The sequence below is a fragment of the Psammomys obesus genome, unplaced genomic scaffold (genome assembly GCF_907164565.1).
Source record: "Psammomys obesus unplaced genomic scaffold, mPsaObe1.curated_primary_1811, whole genome shotgun sequence".
Classification (NCBI taxonomy): domain Eukaryota; kingdom Metazoa; phylum Chordata; class Mammalia; order Rodentia; family Muridae; genus Psammomys; species Psammomys obesus.
This window is the reverse complement of record NW_026595981.1, coordinates 22,547,661-22,574,290: the sequence shown is the minus strand read 5'-3', so window position 1 is coordinate 22,574,290 and position 26,630 is coordinate 22,547,661. Positions and strand designations below refer to the sequence as shown.

At 48.5% G+C, this 26,630-nt stretch overlaps 1 protein-coding gene and 1 non-coding gene across 3 annotated transcripts in view; both read left to right on the top strand.

Annotated features, from left to right (window-relative positions):
- Nucleotides 1-26,630, top strand: part of Ikzf3 (IKAROS family zinc finger 3) — an 83,180-nt gene extending 56,550 nt beyond the window's left edge. Inside the window, exons 4-8 of one of the 2 annotated variants that reach the window (XM_055619963.1) lie at nt 2,350-2,607; nt 3,936-4,103; nt 7,157-7,273; nt 16,123-16,239; nt 25,921-26,630. In XM_055619963.1, coding sequence (XP_055475938.1) covers nt 2,350-2,607; nt 3,936-4,103; nt 7,157-7,273; nt 16,123-16,239; nt 25,921-26,627 — 1,367 coding nt within the window. In that variant the 3' untranslated portion in view covers nt 26,628-26,630. Of the gene's footprint in view, nt 1-2,349; nt 2,608-3,935; nt 4,104-7,156; nt 7,274-15,979; nt 16,023-16,122; nt 16,240-25,920 lie in introns of those variants that run through there. The other variant, XM_055619964.1, reaches the window with a different exon arrangement.
- Nucleotides 19,458-19,648, top strand: LOC129686589 (U2 spliceosomal RNA). The gene has a single exon (XR_008721645.1). It is a non-coding gene; the product is annotated as a U2 spliceosomal RNA (small nuclear RNA).

Genomic DNA, 26,630 nt, shown 5'->3' with positions numbered 1-26,630 from the left:
AAGAAAGAAAGAAAGAAAGAAAGAAAGAAAGAAAGAAAGAAAGAAAGAAAGGAGAGAAGGAAAGTTAAGCTCTTTGCCTGTAGGACACAGAAATCAATCCCTGTCCATCCGAGATGGGTAGGGAGGCCAGCGTGGCCTGTGATGAGCTTGTTCTGCAGCTGTCCATCCCTGCAGTCAAGAGGTTGTGAACCGTGACCTGTGGCGAGCAGTGGAACAACGTGGCAGCCGTGGCCACGCTGGTGGTGGTTAGGCCTTTTCTTGCTCTATTAAGCAAACACAGTTAATACAGATGAAAGGTAACCCTGATAGAAGTGAAAATTGAAACTGGGGTGGAAGGTGGCAGGCCCGGTGCAGTGCAGCTGCTGCTCCACTTCCTCCTGTGGCAGCAGGATCAACACTTCTGATGTGTTTTGGAAGGGATGTAGTCTTTAAAAATATCATGTTTTTTTTTCAGAGTGCTTTGGGTTTTTATATCTACCCCGGTGAAGGAAGGGTGTGGAAGAGTTGTTAAACAGCCGCTTAGACTTTTTTTTTTAATTTTTTTTTTTTTTTTATGAGAGTGTATAGGGTCAAATCCAACTAACTGATAGTTTGAGTTTAGCTTCCTCTTTCCTTTTCTTTCTTTTTTTCAGATTTGTTCATTTTGTTCTATGTGTATGAAGGTTTTAGCTGATAGTACGTCTGTGACCATCTGTGTTCCTGTGGAAGTTAAAAGAGGGCTTCAGATCCCTTGGAGCTGGGGTTACGGGTGGTTGTGAGCCGCCATGTGGGTGCTGGGAACTGAATCCGGGTCCTATGCGGGAGCAGACAGCGCTCTTAACTCCTGAGCCATCTCTCTAGCCCGAGCACAGCATCCTCAGAACACCCATGCCAGGCGCTGTCTGTGGAAAATTAGGAAAATGGCCGAAGCATCTTTGCTTCCACATTTCCTGTCTGGGGGGAGAAAAGGAGTTGGAGTAGCTGATCTCTAAATTCTCTTTTGCGCTAAATTCCACTGATTTCCATTTCTTTGTGGAGAAGCAAAGCTTCCAATGTCTAAAAAAACTCAGTGTTTGAAAGAATAAGCACCTACACAGCATATTCCATATATGAAAACCTCTTACAAATGCTGATCTCATGAGGCAATGTTTTAGAGAGTTTCTTTTGGGGGGGGGTAATCTATAAACTTGCCTTCTCCATTTCTTTTGTTGTTGTCGCTTGGTTTCAGATTTTGAGACAGGAACTCATTATGTAGACCAGGCTGTCCTCGAACTCCCAGAGATTTGTCTGCTTCAGCCTCTGGGGTGCTGGCACTGAAGGTGTATGCCACCTTGTCCAGCTTGCCTTCCATATGTCTTATGTTCTTCCTAAAAGGGTTGTAGATGGCCTAGGCAGGGGCTTGGTTGGCAAAGTGTTTACCACACACGAATGGAGACCTGACTGTGATCTCTAGCAGGTATGATAGCAGGCCCTTGTAATCTTGTACTGAAGAGGTGGGGACAGAGGCCTGGTGCTCACTGGCTGGCTAGTCAGCTTGTCCCGATCAGTGAACCTCAGGTCCCAGTGAGAGAGAGGCGCTGTCTCAAAAGACAAGGTGAACAGCTCGTGAGAAGAGACATCTAGGCTGACTGACTGGGTTGAACCCAGCTCACCCAGGTCAATAGAAATGGTTCCTGGGGTTGAGTAAAAGCGTGGCTTCTCCTTTCATCTTTCTCAACACTATTCACCAGCACCAGCACTTCCTCTGATGTCAGTGCTGTCTCTATCGCTCCCAAGAGAGAGATAAGAGAATTCTTCTGCAATTCACATAGAAGGAAAGAGGCAAAGCCTGGCTTCACCTCAGGAATAACAGTTTCACTGTTCAGCTCTCAGCCTTAGTGGGTCTGCACGGGGCGGGGGGGGGGCGCCGTGGTAGCATCAAAGTGATATGTTCATCTTGAAACCAAAGAGCATGTCCCATTGCATTTGTAATTGTAGCCACGGGCGCGCGCACGCACACACACACACACACACACACACACACACGCACAATCCGAGAATCTTTCTTCTCTCCAAGGACTAGGGACAGGTTGTTCAAAGTGCTTCATGATCTCTTTGGGTTGTGTCACAGCTAAAAGTTGTCTGTAATCTTCTGGATGGCCTAGGACTCTGCCATCTGTGTGTGTGTGTGTGTGTGTGTGTGTGTTGCTCTAACTGTGATTCTGAATTCAAATGATGAATAACCACCCTCCTGGAGCTTTCTTGTTTCGTGTGTATACAATATGCCGAGCCCCCTCCGTATGTAACTGTCAGTTGTGGGTCTCTTTTCTGAGCTACTTCGCAGCCTCAAATGCACTCATTGTTTGTTTCTTGCATCTGTGTGCCCTGCAGAAGATTCGATGAAAGCGAAAGATGAGTACAGCGAAAGGGATGAGAGCGTCCTGAAGCCGGAGCCCATGGGAAGTGCAGAAGAGAGCGAGATCCCTCGCAGCTATGCAAGAGACTATCATGAATATGAAAACATCAAGCTGCAGAGACACGGCCCGTACGACAGCGGCAGACCAGCCAGTGGGAAGATGAACTGTGACGTGTGCGGGTTATCCTGCCTTAGCTTCAACGTCTTGATGGTCCATAAGCGAAGCCATACCGGTAAACAGTCTCCTCTGTCCATTCTCCTCCTGCAGCTACGTGAGGAAGGAAGGGGCGGAGTTTGAGTCTTTCTTTGGATTCTTCCATTGCTTTCTGCTCCAGTCCGAGGTCTTGCTCGCTCTCTCTCTATCTCTCTTGTTTACCCAGTGCCTCTTGTTTCTGCTTCACGGTGCATTTGGCAAACACATTGCCAATACTGAGGATAAAATGGGACTAGTGAAGACCCGACGAACACCTTTAATCCCAGCACTCAGGTGTCAGATGCAGGCGGATCTCTGAGTTTGAGGCCCAGAACAGCCAGCGCTACGTAATGAGACTCTGGAGAGAGAGGGAGGGGGGCTGTAAGGAGACAGCAGTCTGGGTTAGCCGAATAGCTTTCCCTCAGTCAGTAAGCAGGAGCCGACTTGTGTGCTTTGCTTCCGAGACGTTTTCCAAGTGTCCTTACATGGCACATCCGTAAAAGGCGTCCCCTTACTGTGGGTTCAGGTTTGGTGGATAAAAGGAAATGGGTTTTACCGTCAGTTTTAAACACAACTTTCCACGATGAACAAGGAGTCCATATAGGCCTGTGGACAAGTCTCACGGAGGCGGTAGATTCCATGAGATGCAGGGACTCTAAAGAGACTGGTGCCTCGACGCCTCATTACATCTTGCATCTAAGCATGCCTCAGTGGCTCAGCCCCAGGCAGGACTCCGGAGGCTGCAGCGGGAGGACCACCAAGAGTTCCATGCCATCCTGAGGCTACAGAGGAAAACCTGCTTAAAAAAAAAAAAAAAGAGAGAGAGAGAGGGAGAGAGAAAGAAAAGAAACGTAAAAACCACCAAACAAAGCAAAGACTTTACCCCTGGCCCCAGCGCTCAGGAGGCAGAGGCAGAGGCAGGCGGATCTCTGAGTTAGGGGCCAGCCTGCTCTACAGAGTGAGTTCCAGGGCAGGGCTGCATAGTGAGGCCTTGTCTCAAAACAAAACAAAAAACCCCACAAAGGCTTGAATCTGCGAGTCCTTTTTCAAAGGCAACTGCATTCAGATGCCAAGATCTAGAAAAAAAAAAAAACTGTAGACGGCTCCTGAGGCTGCCGCTCGAGTTCCCTGGTGCTGACTCAGAGCAAGACAACGGCCAGAATTAGCTGTTTCTGAGTGGGAGCGTGTGTTGTTCGAGGAGGAAGATTCCACAAGTCTCCTCACCTCGAAAGGCAGCTCACAAACGCTCCGAGTCGCCGTGGGCAGGAGCAGCCAGAGCTGGGCTCTCACCCCAGGCCTCTAATCTGTGCACATGCTTTTTCCACTTTACCTTGTGATCAGAGATCTCCCTTTTCATCCTTCCTGAAGGTGAACGCCCGTTCCAGTGTAATCAGTGTGGGGCATCTTTCACTCAGAAAGGTAACCTCCTCCGCCACATTAAGCTGCACACGGGGGAAAAACCTTTCAAGTGTCACCTCTGCAACTACGCATGCCAAAGGAGAGATGCGCTCACGGGACACCTTAGGACACATTCTGGTAAGTGAGGGACACGAGGCATTCCACGTCCAGGGACCGTGGAAACAAGAAGGAGTTAAGCGTGGAGGCTTCCATCCGTCTGTCGCACACAGACCCCCTTCTGAACAGGCACGTCAGCAGGGACCTCTAGGGATAAACTGCGCTTCCATTAAGGCATTAATTGCTCTCCGTCTGCCTCGGTGGAAACCATTTCCTCAGCCGCCTTGTGTCTGGAGGACGGCAGTCAGACAAATCACAAAGCCTTCGCGATTTTGTGTGTGTGTGTGTGTGTGTGTGTGTGTGTGTGTGTGTGTGTGTGAAAAAAAAATTGTGGCCATCGGCATTTTTGTGGTGAACGTTATTAAAGGACTGTTTTCTTAACGTGCACGCGCACACACACACACATTTTCCAGTTTTCGATTCAGAAAACGACACGAGCAAACTGTACACACACAGTTTGCCAATTGCTATAGAACGTAAAGCATGGGGCTGAAGAGGTGGCTCAGGGGTTAAGAGCACGTCTTGATCCTCCAGAGAGGACCAGAGTTCCATTCCTGGCATCGCCATGCGTTGCCTCCCAGCCAACTTCAGCTCCATCTCCAGGGGTGTCCGCCGCCTCTCATCGCCACGAACATGTATACACTCCAACAGCGGATATCGCGTGATTTTTTTTTTAAAGGAAAAATGTCAATCAGATATGTTTTTATTTGGGGTCCTTTTGTTGTTGTTGTTCTGGGCTGAATTTCTTATTCATTCTGTTTTGTGAGAAAGAGCCCTACTTTGTAGGTTGAACTGCAGCTCTCGCCGTGTAGACCAGGCTAGCCTCAGAGTTGTAGCCCCTGTCCTGCCTTTGCCTTCTGAGTGCTATAATTGCAGGCACGCACCACCCTACCCAGCTTCTGACTAAATTTCATAACCCCAACGCTCCCGTCGGCCCACTTATTTTTAAGCCTTAAGAGCACCTTAGAATTCTTAAAAAGCCACATACCGCCGCCTTGATCTCGTCACTCCTTATTTTGATCAAGCAAGATGACACTTTTTTTTTTAACATTTAGAATTTCCCTCTTAGAAAAATAAGGCTAGTCTTATTTTCAAAATTGGGACTTCATGTTCTTGATGTTATCTGTCAAAATTTTAATTTGAGAGAGAGAGAGAGAGAGGCTTGTTTTTTATGTCAGTCTGCATTGCTGCTTTGACTAAACCCTGGCCCCAATCTCAAAACTCCTCTCAATTCAGAGTAAGATTAAACAAGCCAACCTCAGCAAAACCCATGACAGGTCATATGTGGCAAAGAGGGTTTTTCTTTTTCTTTTTTTTTCTTCTCTCTCTCTTTCTTTTTACCTCATTTGTCAATGTAACAAAATTAGGGGTGGGTATGATGGGAAAAAAAAACAAAACAAAACAAAGAAGTTTTCTCTTCATTGCCCATTCTCAAACACAGAACCAATAGGTATTTTGAGACTGACTCCAGAGTCCCCGAGTTATACAGAAATGTAACATTCTTAGCCATCACAAACCTGTACTTTTTTTTTGGTTTGGGATTTCCTCAGGATCTTTTGAGGATACTTTAACTCCCAAAGCAAGAGGAATTGGAAAATAAAACATTTCATGATGGAGCCAAGAGCCCAGAGACTCAGTGATAGCATCTAGGCCTCCAGGTTTGATCCCTTGCATAACAAAAAAAAAAAAAAAAAGAGGGGAAACACATTTCAGTCTCTAAAATGCTGACAATGCTTTAAGTTATATTTTATCAGCAGACCAGATAAAAATAACCTTGCAAAGAGGGTTGAAAGTATTGCTTTCAGATGGAGAAACTTCTGATTTGTTTTAGAAAATCAGTTGAAATCATCTTTGTAATTCACTCTTTTGTTTGTTTGTTTGGTTGGTTTTTTTGAAACAGGGTCTCACTATGTAGACCAGGCTGGCCTGGAATTCACGGAGATCTGCCTGCCTCTGCCTCCTGAGTGCTGGGATTAAAATCGTGTGCCACTATGCCTAGCTATTACAATTCATTCTGAATTCTGTTCCTAAAAATATCTTTGTTAATCAGCCCTGTTTTGGCCATACTTGTTTGAAGCCACTTGACAAGAATGCCCCCACCCTCCAACATATGAGTGTTTGGTGTGTCTCTAGTCCAGTCCTAATGTCCACAGACTATCTTGTTCCTCACAGGTAGCTGGGCATCACAAAATAGAAAGAATGCCTTCCCGTGCCCATCGATTTCATGTGAATGAGTGTTTCCCTGCATAAGTGCCCAAGAATGTCAAAAGAGGGCATCAGATCCCCTGGAACTGGAGTTATTATGGATGGTATAGTGGGTGCCATGTGGGTGCTGGGAACCAAACCTAGATCCTCTGCAAGAGCAACAAGCGCTCTAACCACTGGGCCCAGGTAGCAAGTGCTCTTAACTGTTGAACCACTGTCAGGGCCCAAATAATTTGCTTTGTTTTGCTTTTGAGATAGAGTCTCACTTTGTAGACCAGGCCTGCCTCAAACTCACAAAGAGCCTCCTGTCTCTGCTGAGATTAAAGGTGTGTGTCCTACACCTGGCCCCATTTTATTACCTCACACTTCCCACCTTGAAGAATAAATGACCCTGGTTTCTCTCTTTCTCCCATCCTCCCCCCCCCTTCCTGCTCCTTCTCTTCCCCTTCCCCATCCTCCTTCTTCTGCCTTTATTTTTAACTCTAGTTCCCCTGGGAGTAGAGTTATGGCTGGTATGAACCACCTATGTGGGTGCTGGGAACCAAAGCCCAGTCCTCTGCAAGAGCAGCCAGCGCTCTTAACTGCTGAGCCCTTGAGACCTGATCTTGTTAATCAAAAAGACACAAGGCTTAACTTGGAGCTAAGTGAAACAGCAGTCATCCACTCCAGACCCTTCCATCTGCAAAAGGCCGCCCTTCTCAATCTGCTGGTGTGATCGTACCCCCTAGACTGTAGCCTTGTTTCAGCTTAACAGATCTGACAGCAACATAGACTTGGAGGCACGGGTCTGGCCTCGTTCCTCCACAGCACTTATCGGAGCCGGGGTCCCAGCATGTAAGGTCCCTGAGTGCCCTGTGTCTTCCTTCTAGTGGAGAAACCCTACAAGTGTGAGTTCTGTGGAAGGAGCTACAAGCAGAGAAGCTCCCTGGAGGAGCACAAGGAGCGATGCCGCACGTTTCTTCAGAACTCTGACCTGGGGGACGCCGGTGAGTTGCCCAGCGCTCGGAGCCCCCACTTGTCGGCGAGCGTTTGCCCTTCTAGGTGGTGGAGACAGACAGATTACAGACAGGACCAATGAGCAAAGGTGGAGAGAGAGTGAGTGCTCTTAAGAGAAATAGAGCAGGAAGTGCAGGGTAAGAGTGAACCAGGGGAAGACGCGTCACCTGTGTAATGTTTTCATGGACCTGAAGGCACGAAGGGAGCCCCACAGACCACTACATGCAAAGGTCCTGGGGCTCCAACTTGAAGAAGTGTAAATACAGCCCTGTGTGCCTGGGACAGAATGAGCAACGGGACCTGGAGCCAGAGGGGAAAAGGGAAACCAGATCTTATCAGGCCTCGTAGGCTATTGTAAAGACCTTTGAGTGAAACTGAAAACCTTTGAACACAGACAGGTGACATCATCGGACTCCTCATTTGAAAGTCTTCCCCCTGAAGACTTGTTCCTGAGGTTGGATTGTGTTGAGGACAAGGCTAGATAGATCTTGGTGCGCCCAGTTAGGAGTCTGCGGCAAGAATTCCAGCCAGAGGAAACTGTCTTGGCAGTGACAATGATCTGATTCTATAAACAGAGGCAGAGCCAGCAGGGGTTCCCAACAGTGTTGGAATGGCGATGTGGGAGGGTGCCGGGCGGGGAGTGGTTAGGGAAGGAGCAGTTAAAAAGTGCAAGGGTTTTCCTTGTGCAGGGCCTAAACTTGGGGTCCTTGTGTGCATATGTGAGTTACTGCGAGGTCTGAACTTGGCTTTGAAGCCTCTTCTCTCCAGGCATTTGAATTGTACACCTCCTGGCCACGGGCTGGAACACGGCACTTGTCCTCCATGCCCAGCGTGGCCTTATCCCCCTCTCATCTTTCAGTTGGACCGGCCTAAAGCTTTTCTTTGTATAGCTTCTCTGGCACTCAACCTTCCTCACCCCGGCTCTTCAGCTAGGATCGGGGACTTGGCTATTTGACTAGGAGAACCGGGTGCTCCTTTAGAGTGGAAGCAGTCGTCTGGGGCGCTGGTGTTTGAGAACTGTGACTGCCCTGGGACACTTTGAGTGCCCCAAAGCAGAATGACCGCAGAGTGTGATGGAGTGACTCGAGGGTTATGAAAAGCAGAGTGGAAATCCTGAGTGTTCGCCCGTGTGGCGTGGAAGGAAACGCGTGCCCTGGTTTGAGCCTGTTTCCTGATTTAGGCGCTGGCCAGCGGAAGCCCGTGGGTCTGTGCTCACCTCTAGCTCTCATTCTGATGGCATCTTGGCTTTTATCAAGGACTCTCGTTTCCTTCTGGTTTCTAGAGAGTGCTGCTTGCCGCCTCAATAAAGACAACCAAAGCTGGGTGTTTGCCATCTTAAGCGGCGTGTGCTCGGTAGTGCGTTTAGTGCTGGAAACATCTACTCCTACCTTCTCGCTTTAGAGGCGGGAGAACAAAGACCCTTCAGAAATCCAGTGACCAACTTAAAAATCACTAGAGCTTCAGTTTCCTGATCCGATTCGGTCTGTGTGTGCCTGGCCATCTTCTTTTGTTTTTAAAGTTCAGCTTAAGATGCAGTTCATATTTTACAGCTTCCAGGTGTGGTGGCGGCACACGCCTTTAATCTCAGCACTGGGAGGCAGAGGCAGGCAGGCCGGCCGCTCCCTGAGTCTGAGGCCAGCCTGGTCTAAAGAGGTTGCTCCAGGACAGCCAGGACTGGGTAAAGAGGCTCTGTCTCAAAAACTAACAAACAAACAAACAAACACACACACAAAATAAACAAAGCAAGCTGTGCGATTCCGGGGCATTTCACTCAGCCCTCTGCCCACTCGTGGTCATTTTCCTCCTCCGTGACTGGTAACAACTGGTCCCTACAGCTTTCCCTGTACCAGATAGTTCACGTAAGCAGTCAAGTCACGTGAGACCTTTCAAGTCTCGCTTCTCCTAATAAATGCGATGCTTTTGCATTCACCTATCTTTAGCTAAGAGACCATGGTATGGGTTTCCCACGTTGTGCGTCTCTGATCATCAATTAACAGATACTGGATTTGTCTTCCACTTTGGGGAATAAAAAGCTATATTTTTCAGTGATTACATATCATCTGGATAACAAAGGAAATATAGCACCATCTACCGAAAACACACATACTAGTTTTGTGTGTGTGTGTGTGTAGTATGTATATGTGTCTGTAGTGTGTCTGTGTGTGTCTGTAGTGTGTCTGCGTGTGTCTGTGCGTGTGTCTGCGGTGTAGTGTGTCTCTGTGTGTGTGTGTGTGTGTGTGTGTGCAGCATTTGGTTGTGTCCCTGATTCTTCTGGAAATGGGAGGGGAGGATCAGCAAGTTCTGTACCATATATAATACGTTTGAAATGATTATTTGTGGGGTAAAGTTACCAAAAGAAGTATTTAGGCCGTTCAGAAGTGCTGGGTGGCTCAGTAGGCTCTGAGCTGCAGGCTAAGCTAATTTGCATTCATAGGGCTGTTTGATGGATGCGTGCGACGTATTTTAAGTCTCAGCAAAAAGTCAAGGGTTAACCAAGTCAGCAAGTTTTGATTTTTTTTTTTTGAGATGGGGCCTCTGTGTGTAGCCCAGGCTGCCTTGAACCTGCAGAGATGCATCTGCCCCTGCTTTCTGAGTGCTGGGATTAAAAAGCATGTACCACCATGCCTGGCTTTGATTTTCAAGTTGCAAAAAAAAAAAAAAAAAAAAAAAAAGGGTAAAGTCACAGCTTAAGCAAGTATAAATGCCACGTGCCTGTACTGTATTACTGAGCCTCTTAGACTCTAAATGAGGCCCATACTTTTTTTTTTTTTCCCTGAGATCCAAATGTAAAGACTTTCTAATCACTGACACTGTTTCTCCTATGGTTTCCATCTCTGTTTCCTTCCTGTAACTAGGAGTCCAGTATGAATACAGCCTGGTCTACAGGCTCTATTCCGAGCCTGACCAATGCAATAATTGTTTTTCCCCTAAACTTGCACTTCTGATTCCTGCCCCCACCTCTCTCCATGCTGGGAGTACAAGCATGTGCCACCGTACCCAGTTGGATGCGGTGCTGGGAATGGCAGCCGGGGCTTTGTACAGACTAGGCACCCAGGCTGCTGTAGTTACCCCCGGCCCCAGTGTGGTACAGCCTAAATCTTTATTCCTCATGTCCCTTCTAAAATACTATTCTGAGGCCCCTGTGCATGGAACACTCATGCAGCAAGCGCAGGTTGAAATCAAAGTGCACCTGAGTGTGCCAGCAGTGCTCAGGGCTACCCAAGAGGTGGAGAAAGGACTGTTTTGAGTCAGAGGTAGGACAGTAAGACCCTGTCCCAAAAGAAAGAAGAGTAAGTTCAGTTTTGGTGTAGTGTGAGAGCCCAGCTGTGGACAGAGCTACCTATCCCAGAAAGCAGGCCTTCCTGGAAGGGGACAGATGAAAAGGCCTCTGGGAGAACGCCAGCAAGAAGTGGCAGGTAGGTGCGCTGCGGGTTCAGTTCAGTGCCGTAACCCGCGTCAGAACTATTTGCAAGGAGGAGGAAAGCTAAGCCCCCAGCCCTGAAGAACTCACAGTGCACTGAGGCACTGGTCTAGGAATGGAGAGTACATGAGTTGTTGTTGCAAGTTCAGCCCAGCAGGCGCCGTGAGTGACATCACCGCGGCATTCTGACCCTGCTTCCTAACGGAGTGCAGGTGACCGGAAGATGACCACGAACCTCATAACCTCATCTCCATGCTACCGTGACTTCTACAGTGCTCACGTGGCCTCATTTCACTACCTTTTTGTGAATAATCACTAGTTCTGGCATAAATAAGACTTTTTTTTTTTTTGTCTGCAGTACTGAAACTCAAACCCAGAGCCAGGACACTGCTGATCATTATACTTATAAAGTAATTGACGAAAGCCGGATGTGCTGTCCCACACTTCCCCCCACCACAGGGTTTCTCCAGTACGTTAGCTGTCATGGACCCACATTATAGACCAGGCTGGTCTCCAACTCACAGAGATCCACCTGCCTCTGCCTCCTGAGTGCTGGGATTACAGGCATGTGCAACTACCGACAGCTGATGGTCCACATCTTTAACCCCAGCACTCTGGAGGCAAGAAGCAGGAGGATCTCTGTGAGTTCAAAGGCAGCTTGGTCTACAATGTATATTCTACATAGACAGTTCCTGTCCAAAAAAAAAACCCTAAGTGAATAATTAATTATGTTTATTTGGGAGTCTAGGAGTTAAAATTTTCTTCTTGTTGTTTAGCTGAGCTAAGGCAATCACAAGAGTTTCCTGATTAAGTTATATTTTTATCAATGTAACACACTTTTTCTTCTAAAAGTTTTTTTCTTCTTTTTTTCTTTTTCAAGCAAGTCTGTTTCCCTAACAGTCTTGGTTTTGCTTGCTCCACAGGGCAACAGTTTCAGGTGACTCTTTTGTTTGAACCTGCCTTGTCTTTGATAGCAATCTGTTGTTAGACAGTCCTGTTGCACAATGACTCCACTTTGTTCCTGTCTCTATTAGCTGCTGACCACACCATAGAAGAGACAGGAAGCAAAGGCTGGCTTAAGCTCCATTTAACACTTCTAGCCCTAATGAAGGATTTTGCAAAAACAGAAGCAAAGCACAGTCATGTAGTCAAAGCTGAAACTACTTTAAGATTTAAAAAAAAAAAAAATGCATCATGGAAGCAATTAATAGTTAAGGTTCCTTCAAGGATTAATAGCAGTAGTTGTGATTTTTCAATGGTGCTTTATTATTTCTCCAATATGTCTTTAAAAAATCTGTTGCTCATGAAAATTGAGGCTTGCGACTAGACAAATGATGTAAAGGGAAATTGATCTAGAATTTCAGCCCTGCCCCTGTGCCCACTCGGAAACCAAATATGCCAGTGTCGACCATCCCAGGTTCCCCATCCCCACCCACCCTGGCAACATGAAACCGCCGAACACCACCTAGGAACGGATTTCCTATTTCATCATTTAAACCCATATCTTCTTCCCTAGCTATTGCCAAACCCGTTTTCCTCCACTTAACAAGTCTAGACAGTTGGGTCCTAAAGGTGGAGGGAGGACTAAATAAAAGTCAGAAGGCCTCCTCTTTCGTCTCTTCAGTGTGCTCCCCAGGCAATTCCCGAGGTCAGCCAACCCTGACGTCTGACCTGGTGTTTAAAAGGTGCCCGTTCAGCGGTTTTGTTCAGCGGCTGTCCGACAGTTCAGAGGCAAAAGGACGCTCGGCCTAGGAAAGAAAATAAGAGTGTACCCTCTTTTGTTGCCAATTGGCCTGTGTCTGCTTGGCAGTTAGAAGGCAGCCTGTGTGTATAAACTCGGTCCCTGGGGAATGTGCTCCCGGTTGGGAGAGCTGGGGTCTGAGGGTCGGTGTTGTGAATGACAGATCTGGGAAGGGGTGCAAGGAAGGAGAAGCCTCGGAGAAGCCTCTTGATTTCCTGCATGAGGTATGTCCCTCTAAGCAGAGCCGTGGACACAGAAAGCCTTCACAGATGATCTTCCCACCCGTGAACTCCCGGGACGTTACTTTGTTAAATGTCAGCCATTTGGCCACTGACTGACACGGTGAGAGTTATCTGGAAATGACTGTGAGGACCAGCGTGGTGGGTAACCAGGAATGAGAGGAGGTGATGTTATCTCAGAAGGCTGCCATTTAGTGACATGCCCTAATTACAGTTATTTAGGTCACTGTGTCCATGCACCAGCGCCCTCCCAAACGCAGAGGATGTTGATTGCGTGTGCCCAAAGCACTGTCGATGCTGACTTTGGTAAAACGTACGCAGTGACTCCTAAGAGATAAGTGGGAAGCTAAGGCATCGTGCCTAGGCTAGTCGGCCAGGAAGGAAGGGACAAAGCTCAATGAACGGTAAAGCATAGCTAAATGTGAAAATCCCCCAACATTTTCTTTATCCTCATTTCAATCTAAATCATTTTGATAACAGACACAGGAGTGGCGGCTCTAACTCTCTCAGAATGATACTCCCTAGCGTACAGACATGGGTAGGCCACCTTCTCCCTGCTCCTAAGAAGCAGGAAGAATCGGCAGTCCCTTGTACTGGAAGCTGACTTCAAGTTCCAGGCTCTGTCTTCCGTGTCTCTGCTCAGGGGGCTTTGGGCAGTGCCACATCTGGGCAGTGGTTAGTGTGAAAGGAAATAATGTGTGTGAGCACTTCCTGTTTGGTCATTTTAACCTGCCCCTGGCCTGAACAGAATCCCACTTCACTCAGAGGCTTCACCAATTTTGGGAGTCCGAAGACTTTCTGGAGTCTGAAAGCTCCTGGGCCCCTGGTCCTGAACATAGTGTTTTCATTTACATAAACTACTGCTGACAGAAGTAAGGATGTGTTTCGTTAGAGCCAAGAATTATTTTTGACAAGAGCCAAAGTTCAAGTAATGCTGGTGTTGTCTCTATGCTTGTTTTTTCACCTTTGGAGACAGACTTCCTTTTTTTTTTTTTACTGGTTTTAGGATTCACACGAAGCCTTATATTGTATATCATCGTCTGAAAGAGAGTTCTCTTGACGATGGCAGTAAATCGGAAAATAATTAATACTTGGAATGGTCATTTTCTAATCTGGTCCTGATTCTCTCTGGCCCAGCCTGGCTGCCCCACCCCCTACCCCCTCCGCCACCATGCAGACCTTTCTCTGCCTTTCGTTTCTGCAAAGGTCGCCCGTGTTCTTTTCTCATGGTCCGACAGACCGTGGAATGTGTAACGAGCCTGTATCCTGGAATCTCTTCACACAGCAAATGTCTCTTCAGCTACAGGGCGAATGCTGACCGTTCCCAAATCTGTGTGTGCACTGGGCCTGGGGATGTCTCGTTCCGTAGCTATCATTTGCTTTTTAACTCTAGTTCCTTAAACTAGTGTGGTTTTCTTCTTCCTTAGGCAAGTTAGGGTTTTTAGGTTAGGCCTTCAGAATCACTCAGACAAAACAGAGACATGTTCGTTGTGTCATGATGTTTGCTAGGGCAGGGGTGTGCACGCCATGGCCCTCGGGCCGAGCGCAGCCTGCAAGCTGTCTCTATCCAGGGCTTTTCCTATTCACTTACTGCGTATGTGTATGTGTGTGTGGTCTATGAATGTGTCCGTGTTTGTGTGTACAGGTGTGCCTGGAGGCCAGAAATCAAATTTGAATGTCTTCTTCAGTCACCTTATTTCCTGAGACAGGGTCTTTCGTAGGACCTGGGGCTCGCTGACTCAGCTGGATGGCCTGGCCAGTGAGCCTCTAGGATCCTGCTGACCCTGTCTCCCCAGTGCTGGGATTCCAGGCTTGTGACACAGCACTGGCCTTATTAGGTGGCTCCTGGGGATCCAAGTTCAGGTTCTCAGGCTTCTATACCAAGCATGTCTCTGGCTGAGCCATCTCCCCAACCCTTTTTTTTTTTTTTTTTTTTTTACATGTTTAAAGAGCTGCAGAGTCAGAAACACAGATAGGGAAAGAGACTATATATCCCACAAAATTAAAAATGAGCATAGGGGTGTGCGTGTAACCCCAGTGCTTGAAAGGCTGAAGCAAGAGGACCGTGTTTTTGAGGCCAGTGTTGGGGTTATGTAACAGAAAGACCCTGAGTCAGGGATAATGATAATGATGATGATAACAAACAATCGCGCACAATGTTATTACTTGGTCTTTTACTGACATAATTCACTGATCCTCGATTCAGGCCGCCATTATGAAGTCTCGGGCCTTATATTTACAGCGGACATTATAGCAGCCTTCCCTCTTCAGGCATGATGCCCTGCAGTACCCAAGTAAATCACATCTGTTCCACTTCACCGTTTAGTGTGCCGGCACTGTTTCTACCTTCTCCTAGTGGACTGCAATTCTGGCTGCCTGCCCTCCCCAGAGTGTCCCCTGGTAGCCTACAACCCACCGTGTAGCTCAGGCTAGTCTCAAACTCGTGGAGTCCTCCTGTCTCAGTCTCCCGAGGACTGGGGTTACAGGACTGAGCTCCTGTAGCTGTGTCCTGTTGCAGCTGCCTTGTAACGTCCTCTAGTGAGCTTTGAGAGCACCGTGGTCCTGGCTCACCGGCAGGGTAGGAGGGAACCCACCTTATGTGGGCAATGCTTGTTCACAGCTAGGTCTGAAGACTCCAGCCTGTGCCACTCAGGTGTCTATTTGTGGGTTTGAGCGGTTCCCATTCTCGTTTTTTTTTGTTGTTTTTTTTTGTTTTGTTTGTTTGTTTTGTTTTGTTTTTCATTAGAAATGTAATAGAGATGCAGTGCAGATTACGTATTCTTCTCAAGACAGCCGTGTGGCTTGGGGACACGCTAATGGAAACAGTTTTGAGGTGTGAAGAATGTATGAAGCAACACATAGAACCCAGAGAAACGGGTTTGAAAGATAAAAAACGAGAGAAGCGTAGTGAGGAAAAAAATGACTCAGTATCTCAATACCCAAATCACTGAGTAGATTTCTTGCTATCTGGGTGAGTGTGTCTATTTTCAAAAGTGCCATTAACATAAGCAGAGCAGTAAATCTGGGGCACCAGGCCTTTTTTTTTTTTTTCTCCAAGTTGTTAAGAAGAAATATCAGTGTGCAGGTGTCATGCGCAGTTACTCAGAATCAGAAAGAAGGCTGATGGGGGTTAGAGGACCTCCATCTCTCTATCTTTTTGCAACCAACCACGTCCAAGCTGCTTCTTCAACACTTCCTCTTGCTAATGAAGGTACTAGCAGGGGATGGGTCGGGCTTTCCCATATCAGCATAAGACTGCAAGATTTGAATGTGCCCCAGAATCTGCCTCGCTGACCACAGCAGGTACCCCAGGGCACGAACCTGAGCAGAAACAACAGGTAACGACAACCCTGTGCGCCAGCCCCCAAATGCTGCTTTCCCCCCCTTCCCGCTCTCCCCATTTACCAACGTGTTTCTCTCCCTCTTCTTCCAAACCAGCAAGTGCTGAGGCAAGACACATCAAAGCAGAGATGGGAAGTGAAAGAGCTCTCGTTCTGGACAGATTAGCCAGCAACGTGGCAAAACGAAAAAGCTCCATGCCTCAGAAATTCATCGGTAAGACGGCACGGCCCTTCCTTGCTGCTGCTAGCAGATAGCTTGGCTGAGGTAACGTGTAGGCGGTTTGCCGCACATGCCTCCCCTAGCTCAGCTGGTTAAAACAAGGTCCCCACCGTGTTCTTGCTCTCTGTGGTCCGTTCATTTGGTTGGCTCTACTATACAGAACTGAAAAATAGTAACTGAGGGGTCTCAGCTACAGAACAGGCTAGCGTTTGGTATTGTTTCTGAAGTGGAGTTGGTGTTTGAAAATGCTGTTCCTTCTTCTTCGCCCTGAATAACATCTGTTGCATGGATTTGTGCAATTTGCACCAGCAAAATGTTCAAGATAGCATCTTGGTTAAACTTTGCAATGATATGTTACAAGTTGGTTCTGTTGGCATGCTCTAAACTTTTTTTTTTTAATGTTCTAAAGCACATTGCCATGTTTTCTTGACTTTGATTGAGAGATGGCTTTAATAGAAAGTAGATGGAGGAAAAAAATGTAGATTTACATAACTCGATTTGACTTGATCACTTGTCTTATCGAAGTTACTTTTTATGTCGTTGGTTTTCACATTGTCAAAAGCCACAGCAGAATGAGATGACTGAGAGGCGATTATGTTTAGTAAAGCGTTGGAACTTACAAATGGTGGGGCTATTTCTTTATCGGCCAGATGTTTACATGCTTGTGGTAGATTTGTAGCTGGGAATAAGCAGCTGAGTCGACTGTGTCAGTTTTCTTATAAATTGAAAGTTGGGAGTATTGAACAAAAAAAATAAAATAGTGCATGAATAAAAATCTTGCTCAACACCAAAAGTATTTTAGAATTTGTCAATATCTATTTGTAAGGCTGCTTGCTCCTTTTGCCTTCTGCCTTTAGCCTTCCCGTATTTATTGATTTCAGCGGCCTTACACACACCAACTGCCTGTCTACTTTTGTTTTGTTTGTTCAAGACAGGGTTTCTCTGTGTAACCGGAACTCAGAGATCCACCTGCCTCTGCACATTCCCCACCCCCTCTCCAGTGCTGGGATTAAAGGCCTGTGCCATCACCACCAGGCTTTCGTGTATACTTTTAACTCTAAGATAATTCGGATCTAGGTGACAGTTTATAAGTCGACATTCAGTTGAAGTATATATTAAAAGAACCCATGGAATTTTTTTTAATCACTGAGGTTGATTTTTCTGCTTTTTTACTTTACTATTGTTAGCTGGATATCTTTTTGTGTGTTTTCAGTCACTTCAGCAAAAAATTCTAGCACATGCCTTTGATCCCAGCACTCAGGAGACAGAGACAGGTAGATCTCCGTGAGTTTGAGACCACACTCATCTACAGAGTGAGTTCCAGGCCAGCCAGGCCTGTATAGAGAGACTCTGCCTCCAAAAGAAAAGGGCAGGATGATAGATCAATGAGCTGTAATCCAAGGGTATGTTAGATTATTCCTACATTCCCAGCACTTGAGAGATAGAAGCCAGAGGATCAGGAGTTCAAGGCCATCCTCACCACATAGTGAGTTTGTGACCAGGCTGTGCTATATGAGAGAACTTTTCTTTAAGGAAAAAAAAAATCAGTCAGTCAGGAAGAGAACCCATCAGTAAATCATGTCAGACTGAAGTTGGTATGTTTTGGGGAGATTTCCCTCTCCTCATCATTTCACCTCTCCTTGGGGACACATTTTCGGGGGAGTGTGGTGACTTCCACAGAGAGATTAGGCACCACAGATCAATCAGGATTCCAAAGCCTTATCTTTGTGTCTTTTGACCTTACTTGGGTAAACAGAGTCTGGTGAATTGGTGAATGCAAAAAACAAGCTTGGACCCTCAGTCTATACAAGTGGGTCTTAACTGGAGGAATTTTTTGACTCTTGAAACAGCTGCAGCTGGTGTGGGATGAGAGCAGCAAGGAAACCCAAGTAAGGAGTTCCAGTCCAGTTTCAGTCAGTACACTGGGACTAAAACTTGAGAGAGGGCACCTCGTCCTCATAGTTGGCCTGAGCCCAAGTCCTACTCACTGTGGCCGAAGTGGCCATGTTCTGCGGTTATTTTCATGTTTCCTGTGTTCAGATCCCCTGGCTCCACTGTTGCCTCAGGGAGCCATCCTGTGGTTTCCGACTACAGGATTTCAGACCGCTTCCAGACTCCCTGCAGACTCACTATCCCCTTCGGAATGTCTGGTTCCTCTCATTTCTGAGACATCGCATCTTCTGGGTGCTGGGATCAGGAACTCGGCAGAGTTAGCTCCTTTTGCTTTCTTGGTAAAGTTTGTTCTTGGATGATTTTGTAATCATTTTGTACCTAATGCATTCTGGTTTCTCCTCTCTGCTCTCTCTTATCCCCACCCCCCCGCCCTCTGCCAGCTACCCCACCCCCCTTGCAGAATTCTTTCCCATATTTACTAGTTTGGTTTTGTTTAGAGTTCATCTAGGGTTCTCTGTGTGACCCTAAACCAACTGCAGAGCCAGTGGGCTCACCAATGTGTTGGCACTGGATAACTTTGCTCTTCATCTAGCTGAAGTGTCAGCCCAGAATAATTGAGGCTTTTTTAAAAATCTTTTTTTTTTTTTTTTTTTTCCTTTTCGGTATATGGTAATATGGCACAGTTAATAGAACGTTTACCTGGGCTTCTCAACCGTTTCGTTTCGACAAATCACATAATCCTTTCTGGGCCTCTGTTCGCTGATCTGTGAGTGGGAAGGGCCCTTGCATCGATGGGAAATGAATTAGGAATGTTTGTGGAGAGAGCCTGACTGTGTGACTTAGGCAATGTCTTCTCAGGCTCTGGAGATAGAGTGTTTGTGTCATACAGCAGAGTGGGGCTTCGAGGTGGGTTTTTGTTTGTTGGTTTGGAGGATGACTCCCGGGGAACCCTGCTGATGTGGCATAAGTGCTCTTGCGGTGAATGACATTCCCAGTCTTGGTTTTGTTGGTGGTGGTGGTTCTGTTTCTTCTTCTCCTCTGAGGAGGGAAAATTATTAGAGCTCAGTCTCTGAATGGAATACTCACGTTACCTCACATCCATGTGTTTGCTTAGGACTGCGCTGCACAGCCCTGCTCATTGCTCTTTTGTCCACTCATCATGCAAACAGCAGCCATGACCTGAGTGTGGGGTGGGCGCATCACGTTGCCTGTAACCCCAGCTCTTGAGAGGTGGCAGGAAAAGGATTTGGAAGTCAAGATCATCTTCTCAGTGTCACAGACAGCCTGCATGGGATCCTGCCTCAGAAAGTAAAGAAACGAACGCTTCTTGGCCTTTTGGCTAAGATCAAGTGTAGTATCTGTTCTTATCCATTTAATATCTGATACGTCCTCTATCCGAGGACAATATATTAAATGGATTTTTGGAGCTGGGAGTTGGAATAGGAGCTTGCTCTGTCCACTCCATGCATCGACCTGGTATTGCTGTACCTCCAGAAAGAGAGAGAGAGAGAGAGAGTTTTCTTGCCAGACACATGGTTCTCTTGTCCGTGCGCCTAACCTTCCAGCATTAAGTTGCATTCTAAGAGCTTTGTTTATGGGATTGGTTTTTAGGGCAGATAGATCACTGAGTTCCAGGCCAGCTTGTTCTGTACAAAGAATTGTGGGTAGATCTTGATGGTGGAACCCTGACGGGGGGGGGTGCACAAGCATGAGGACTAGAGTCATCATTTCCCACCCCCACCCCCGCCCTGAACCCACAGAAAGGCTCTTGTAAAACCATCCGGGAGCTGGCTGGCCAGCCTCTCTAGCCAAATGGGAAACTCTAGGTTCTGTAAGAGACTCTGTCTCCAAAAATAAGAGGGGAAAAGGACTAACAAAGGCCCCCAGGGTAGACCTCTGGCCTCCACTGTCACATTTGCACATGATACATACACACACACACACACTCACACACAATTAAAACAGAAAGAAAGAAAAATCATTTAAAAGGGAAAATCCTTGGATCATTTAGCTGAAGCAACCATTGTGCCTGAGAGCGGTGAAGCCAAGGGAAGGAAGACAGAGCACCCCCCTGTGGCACTGTAGCATGGAGGGTGCAGTGGCGTCATAAGCTCCGGCTGGTGCTCCCCTCCCTCTCCTCTCCTCCCTCCTCCCTTTCCTCTCCAAGGCACCATTTTCTGAAGAGCTTCGGCCGCCAGGGAAATGGCACTGAGTGGGCTGTGAAGGGTGAATCACTCCCTTTAATCCTTACTAAGAGGGCACAGCTCTCACAGCAGCCCTCGCTCCCCTGACCTATTGAACTGTGGGGCAAAGGTCAAATAGGTCAGGTTAGAGAACCCCTTTCCCAGCAGGGGCAGTGGGTCTCATCCACACCAAGATGGTCTCTTTACAAAAGACAAGATGGACTTGCTTCTACCTTCATAACCTGTGGCTTTTCCTGTTATAAACAGCGTTTGGCCATACTTTAGGTCAGGCTAGCCTCAAGTAGCCTGTAAGAAAGGGCAGATTTCTCTCCCACAAGGAGGAAAAACATAACTTCTTTCTGAGATATTTTTTTTCTGGTTTTTATCCCCCACTTCTTGGGACTAGGACTCACTACAGCTCCTTCTGAGAGAATTTTACGTGCTACCTCATTAACGAAAGTTCTCATGTTGAAAAGAACATTTTTAAAAAGGCGGTGAGCATGTGAGTGAGGTTTTGACACTTCTGCAAGCACCATCAGCTTTCCCAGTCAAGTGACTGAATGAGACCTCACCTACTTTGCTTAGCAGAGCAGCAGGAAGCAGTTTTAACACCTGTTAGGGGGCAGCAAGCACCTCTCCTCCCACCCCTTCCCAAAGTCTCCGTGTCCCGGGTTCCACAGCCACCGCAGCGGCCCCATTTGAGGATGTTGGGACCCAGACTCAGGAAGGAAAGAAGATCGGAGCAGTTGGGAGATACAGCAAGACAGAGCAGGGCCAGACTCGGGTCTGCTGGGTGCTGCTGGGTAGCCCTCCTCCCCCAGGAGGGCATGAGCTGAAGGAGCTTTGAGCAGCCAGAAGCTTGTCTCCTTGAGAAAAGCCCTGCCTTGGCCTGTAATTCCTTGAGGACAGACAACACCCAAGCAGCTTGTCACAGATGATGACACCATCACAGTTGTGGCCTCCAGCTCAGACCTCCTCCCTGTTCCTCCCCCTTCCTGCTGCTGCCTGACTGCCCCCTCCTGAAGGGAATGTTAATGATTCCAGTCTCCCTTAAGTTGAGATCAAAATCACCTCAACCGCTGGGCACCCCACCTTCCTTGCTTATCTGCCCACCCTTTCTTCCTTCCTTCATCCCTCCCTCCCTCCTTCCTTCCTTCCTCTATTCCTCTCTCCCCCTCCCTCCATCGGCCCCTCCCTCCCTTTCCCCTTTCTTCCCTGGTATGCGCTTGCAGTAAAGTGAGTGAAAATACCTCAGGGACATGATAGGAAGCAGCAAGAAACACACCAAAATGACCTGAGGAGCTTTAAGCTTCAGATAAAATCTGTGTATTTCCATCACCCCACGCTGAGTGTAAGATTGGGTCTGCACTGTTTCTTTCTGGAGATCAGATCATTCTGCCTTCCTCTTTACATGAGAACCCCCCTGTGAGTGGCTCCCAGTCCAGTGAGATCCCAGGAACTTGCCTCTCCCGCTCTTGCAGCCCACTCAGCCTCTGCCCAGCCTCCGTGTGCCATTCCTTCACACTTCCGGGGGGGGGGGCTTTCTGCATCTGGGTCTGGATGCCCTCCCGCCCACAGCCCTGCCCCTGGTCCTCCCCATGCCTCTGTATTCTACCCTTTGCTGTGCCATGCCTGCATCCTCCACCTCTGACTCAAGGACACCTGGGAGAATCGAGTCAGACGCGCCCATGCTTTTGCAGCACACATCTTTGAAGAGTTTCCCCCCCTCAGAGTTCCTCCCACCCCACCCCTTCACTTGGTTCCTCCATGAAGCCACTGTGGAGGATGCTGCCTCACAGAGAAGTCATGTAAAGGCCGCATCTCATCTGTGGGCTGCAGGGATGGCTGCATTCCTCAGAGCCTAAGTAACAACAATATAACGGGCCATCACTTCGCAAGTGCTCGTGTGCGCCAGGCGCTCCGTTGATACCACAGCTCTGGCTCGTACGTAGACGCTTCTCAGATGCCTAGGCTGGTACATCCTGATGACTGCAGGGAGAAAAAGAAAACAAAACGCTGCAATTGCTTCCAATAGATGCTCTCCACCATGTCTGTGGGAACTGTCCCAGCAGCGTATCTGAAGTCACTGTCCCTGCAGGGCTGAGCCACCATGAGCAAGAGAGCCTCCAGCGTGTGCCATCACGTGACTCTTGGATTGCAACCTGGTACCTCATTCCCCGTGGACAGCCTTGGAAACGTGAAGCACCTTGTTTGGGCTGTCAGTTCCTTGTCTGTCAGAGATGGTAGACCACCCTGAAAAGGCTTTCAGCCTTGAAGGGCTGATAAAGTGTGGCCCTGAGCCAAGTCAGTAGCTCAAGGCCCAGTACCTTAGGGCTACAATAAGAGTAGCTTCTATCATCAGCATCTCAGCAGCGCAAAGTGTAAGGACCAGAAGTGAGTAGACTGTATAGTGGATCCTGACCTTAGGCCCTGAAGGCAGAGTTCTAAGTCTGTGTGTCCAACCTGGTGGTTCTAGGTTTTCAACAACCATGTCCCCTCGCTCCGTGGCGTCGGTACAGGTGGGCAGTTTACTCAGTGGAGAATGACCAGAGCGTAGGTTAACCACCTCTAAAGAAGGTTCATAACGAAGGAGTGACCCAACCAGGCAGCCTTGGCTTCTGCATTTAGGACTCCCTGCTGCCATTCGTGTTTTCGTCAGAAGAAAACCTCTGTTCCGCCTGAAACTGGTATCATGAATCATTCAAAGGCGTGGCGCGACTTGACTAGAATCTGGACCCCGGGCCTTGGAAGCAGTTACACTCTTGTGGTTTGCCTAACCTTCTTGATGAGTGTGTTGCCGAAGAAACGTGAGCGACGGGCTTCTCGATTACTGTAGCCTACCCAGCCTGAGCTTTATACACACTGAGTCACCCGGCCTGCAGGTGACTGATAACCATCTGCCGAGATCGGGTTACGGTAACTGGGAGATGAGGGCACCTATCTGATCAGGGCGAGCTGTGAGCCCCTGGAGGTCTGAGGCTCCCCCCTCACCACCTCGAACAATGGTCTGTGTTAACCACACAACCGAGTCACCTGTTTCCATTCTTCTGGGGGCTCTTTTTCCCTCCCCCTTCCTGCCTTGCTCCTTTCCACTGGTGGCATCCGAGCTGTTTGCCCAGAGGTGCCGAGAGGTGGTGAACTTGGAAGCTTGGGTGAGGGAAACGCATCCCTTGGGAGAAGGGATGGAGGCTAAGATGGTCGGGAAGCTGCACGACCCTGGAAACTGCCCAGAGCCTTTCTGTCCTGTGAAAAGAGAGACAGGTTGGCACTCTCCCAGTATTTAGGGAGTTTGGCAGAGCCAGCCACACCGAGAAACCAACAATGACCTTGAAAAGACTAAGTGTCCAGACCTCGTCAGTTCTGTGTTGTTTCCAGAGGGATGAGTGTGTGCGTGTGAACTCAGTGTTTCCTGTTCTCTGTCATCGCTGAAGACAGCGATCATCAAGGAGAGAGCCAGGCTCAGAGCTAGAAAGAAAGCCCACTGGTTACTTTGGCAGACACGCACATTTCTGTTGCTTCCTAGTGAGTTGCCAAGTTAGGGCATTTTTTTTTCCTGTGTTTTCTTTTCTGTCTCTCAGATATTAGTTTAGAAAGCAACACAGCCTGAGGTGATGGAGACAGATCAGATCTCCTAGCTGGCCTCTCTGCCTCCAGCCTCGTTCTAGCACATCTCACGCTTTGCTGTTCGCTGACCGAGGCCTCCTTTCCTTGGAGGCATGTAACACAAGGCTGCGTGTTGGAATCCAACCAAACTCTATGGGTGTTTTTCAGAATGCCTATCCTTTAGCCCTACTGTGTGCTATCAAGGGCTGTCCGTTTGACTGTGGCACTGGGATTGAACCTAGCGCCTCACACAGATAGACAAGCACTCTGCCGCTGAGCTATAGCTGCAGACCTGTTTTTACTTTTGGAGACAAGGATTCACAAAGTTGCCCAAGGTGGCCTTGAACTCCCTCTGTAGCCCAGGCGGGTCTCCAAGCCGATCCTCTTCGCTCAGCCTCAGGAGCAGCTGGGATTACAGACCTAGCTCTTTCTTTCTGTTTTGTTTTTCCAGATCTTTTGTTCTTTCCCACAATACGGGACACAACCCCCCGGGGTAGCACACAGGCCATTTACAAACTTTGATCCCCATGAAAAGAGAACCAGGGCCAGCTGACATGGCTCAGCATATGAGGGCGCTTGGTGCCAACCTCGGCAACCTGAGTCCCAAACCGAGGTCCCACGTGGGAGAATGAGAGAATTGACTCTCACAAGTTGTCCTTTGACCTCAAAAAAGCATACCTTGGCACACAAGTGCTCTCTTATACACAAAACAAACAGATACATGCTAAAAAAGAAGCCAGGTGGGGTGATGCATGCCTATGATCCCAGCACTCTGGAGGCAGAGGCAAGCGAATCTCTGTGAGTTCAAGCCCGGCAAAGCAAGTCCAAGATAGCCAGGGCTACACAGAGAAACTCTGTCTCAAAACAACAAGTTAGAAAGAAAGGATGGAGAAAGGAAGGAAGGAAGGAAGGAAGGAAGGAAGGAAGGAAGGAAGGAAGGAAGGAAGGAAATGCTAGCAGGTGCCAGGTGTTGTCAGGCCCTGGCGCTGTCCTGAGTGCTTTCAGGGCCCCTGTGGGTTTGTTTCTCAGAAGGTCACACGACTAATCAAGTCAGTACGAACTAGTCCACGTGACTGAATCACGTTTCAGCCATCATGGCTACCCTGTTGTACGGGCACATGTTTGGGGCCGTGTGATGTCTGAGAAAGCCCAGAGTATACCTTCCTGCCCCTGTTCTTTCAGCCTTCCTCTCTTCTCCCTCTGACGGGGCAATCCAGGCCCTGCCAGTTCATTAAGACCCTTCCCAGGGGTTAGATTTTTCCGTGAATCCGTTCCTCTCCTAGAGTGCTTCAGACGATCCTGCGTCCCCTTAATGTTGAACTGTCCGGCTGATACCAGACCGCCTCCCTTTGCCCGTGGGATGCCTTATAAGCCTCCCCTCCCCCTCTTAACAGGGGAGGGGGTCCTCCCCTGATTCAAACACCAAACAGGGCATTTAGAATAAAGCACTCCGGAGGCAGAGGCAGGCCAATCTCTGTGAGCTTGAGGCCAGCCTGGCCTACAAAGGGAGTCCAGGACACAGAGAAACCCTGTCTCGAAAGACAGACAAAAAATAGAATACGTGCTGTGGCTAATCGCTGGGAGCCCTACTCTTTGCAGTACCTGATACGAGCTGAGTAGCAGTTGGAAAGGCGACAGTGCTTTCTGCACTCAGCGAGAGCACAGAGGCTTCAGGCCCCTGGCAGCCCCGTCCCCACCCTTCTGTCTCCAGCGGGCACATCTCACAACAGGGCCTCACCTCATGGCTTCTCTGCCCCTCTCCCTTATCCACTGGCTTAAGTTTGACAATTCAGACATTCGACTGGGCCCCTGAGACTCCCTCTCCCCATGGAATGGAGTCCCCCCCATCCCACCCCCACACCAAGCCGCCCCATGGCTGGGTACCAGTGAGCAGCAGCCACAGCTTCCCTCTTTGGGGGGACTGGAGATGTTTTCTTTTCCCCACTCCCTGCTTCCTGCTGTTTTCTTCTGTAACCTCTCCTCTTGCCTGTTCCAGGTGAGAAGCGCCACTGTTTTGAAGTCAACTACAACCCCAGCTACCTGTACGAGAAAGAGAGTGAGCTAATGCAGACCCGAATGATGGACCAAGCCATCAATAACGCCATCAGCTATCTTGGCGCTGAAGCCCTCCGCCCCTTAGTCCAGACTCCGCCTGCCCCCACCTCCGAGATGGTCCCAGTCATCAGCGGCATGTACCCCGTGGCGCTCACCCGGGCTGATATGCCCAATGGGGCCCCGCAGGAGTTGGACAAGAAGAGGATCGCCCTGCCAGAGAAGAACTTGCCTTCGGAACGAGGCCTGTCCCCCAATAACAGCGCCCACGACTCTACAGACACGGACAGCAACCACGAGGATCGCCAGAACCCCAGCATCTACCAGCAAGGCCACGTGGTCCTGCCCCAGGCCCGCAACGGAATGCCGCTTCTGAAGGAGGTCCCTCGCTCTTTCGAACTCCTCAAGCCCCCTCCCATCTGCCTGAGAGACTCCATCAAAGTGATCAACAAAGAAGGGGAGGTGATGGAGGTGTTTCGGTGCGACCACTGCCACGTCCTCTTCCTGGATTACGTGATGTTCACCATCCACATGGGATGCCACGGCTTCCGTGACCCTTTTGAGTGTAACATGTGCGGATATCGAAGCCACGATCGCTACGAATTCTCCTCTCACATCGCCAGAGGGGAACACAGAGCCATGCTGAAGTGAGCA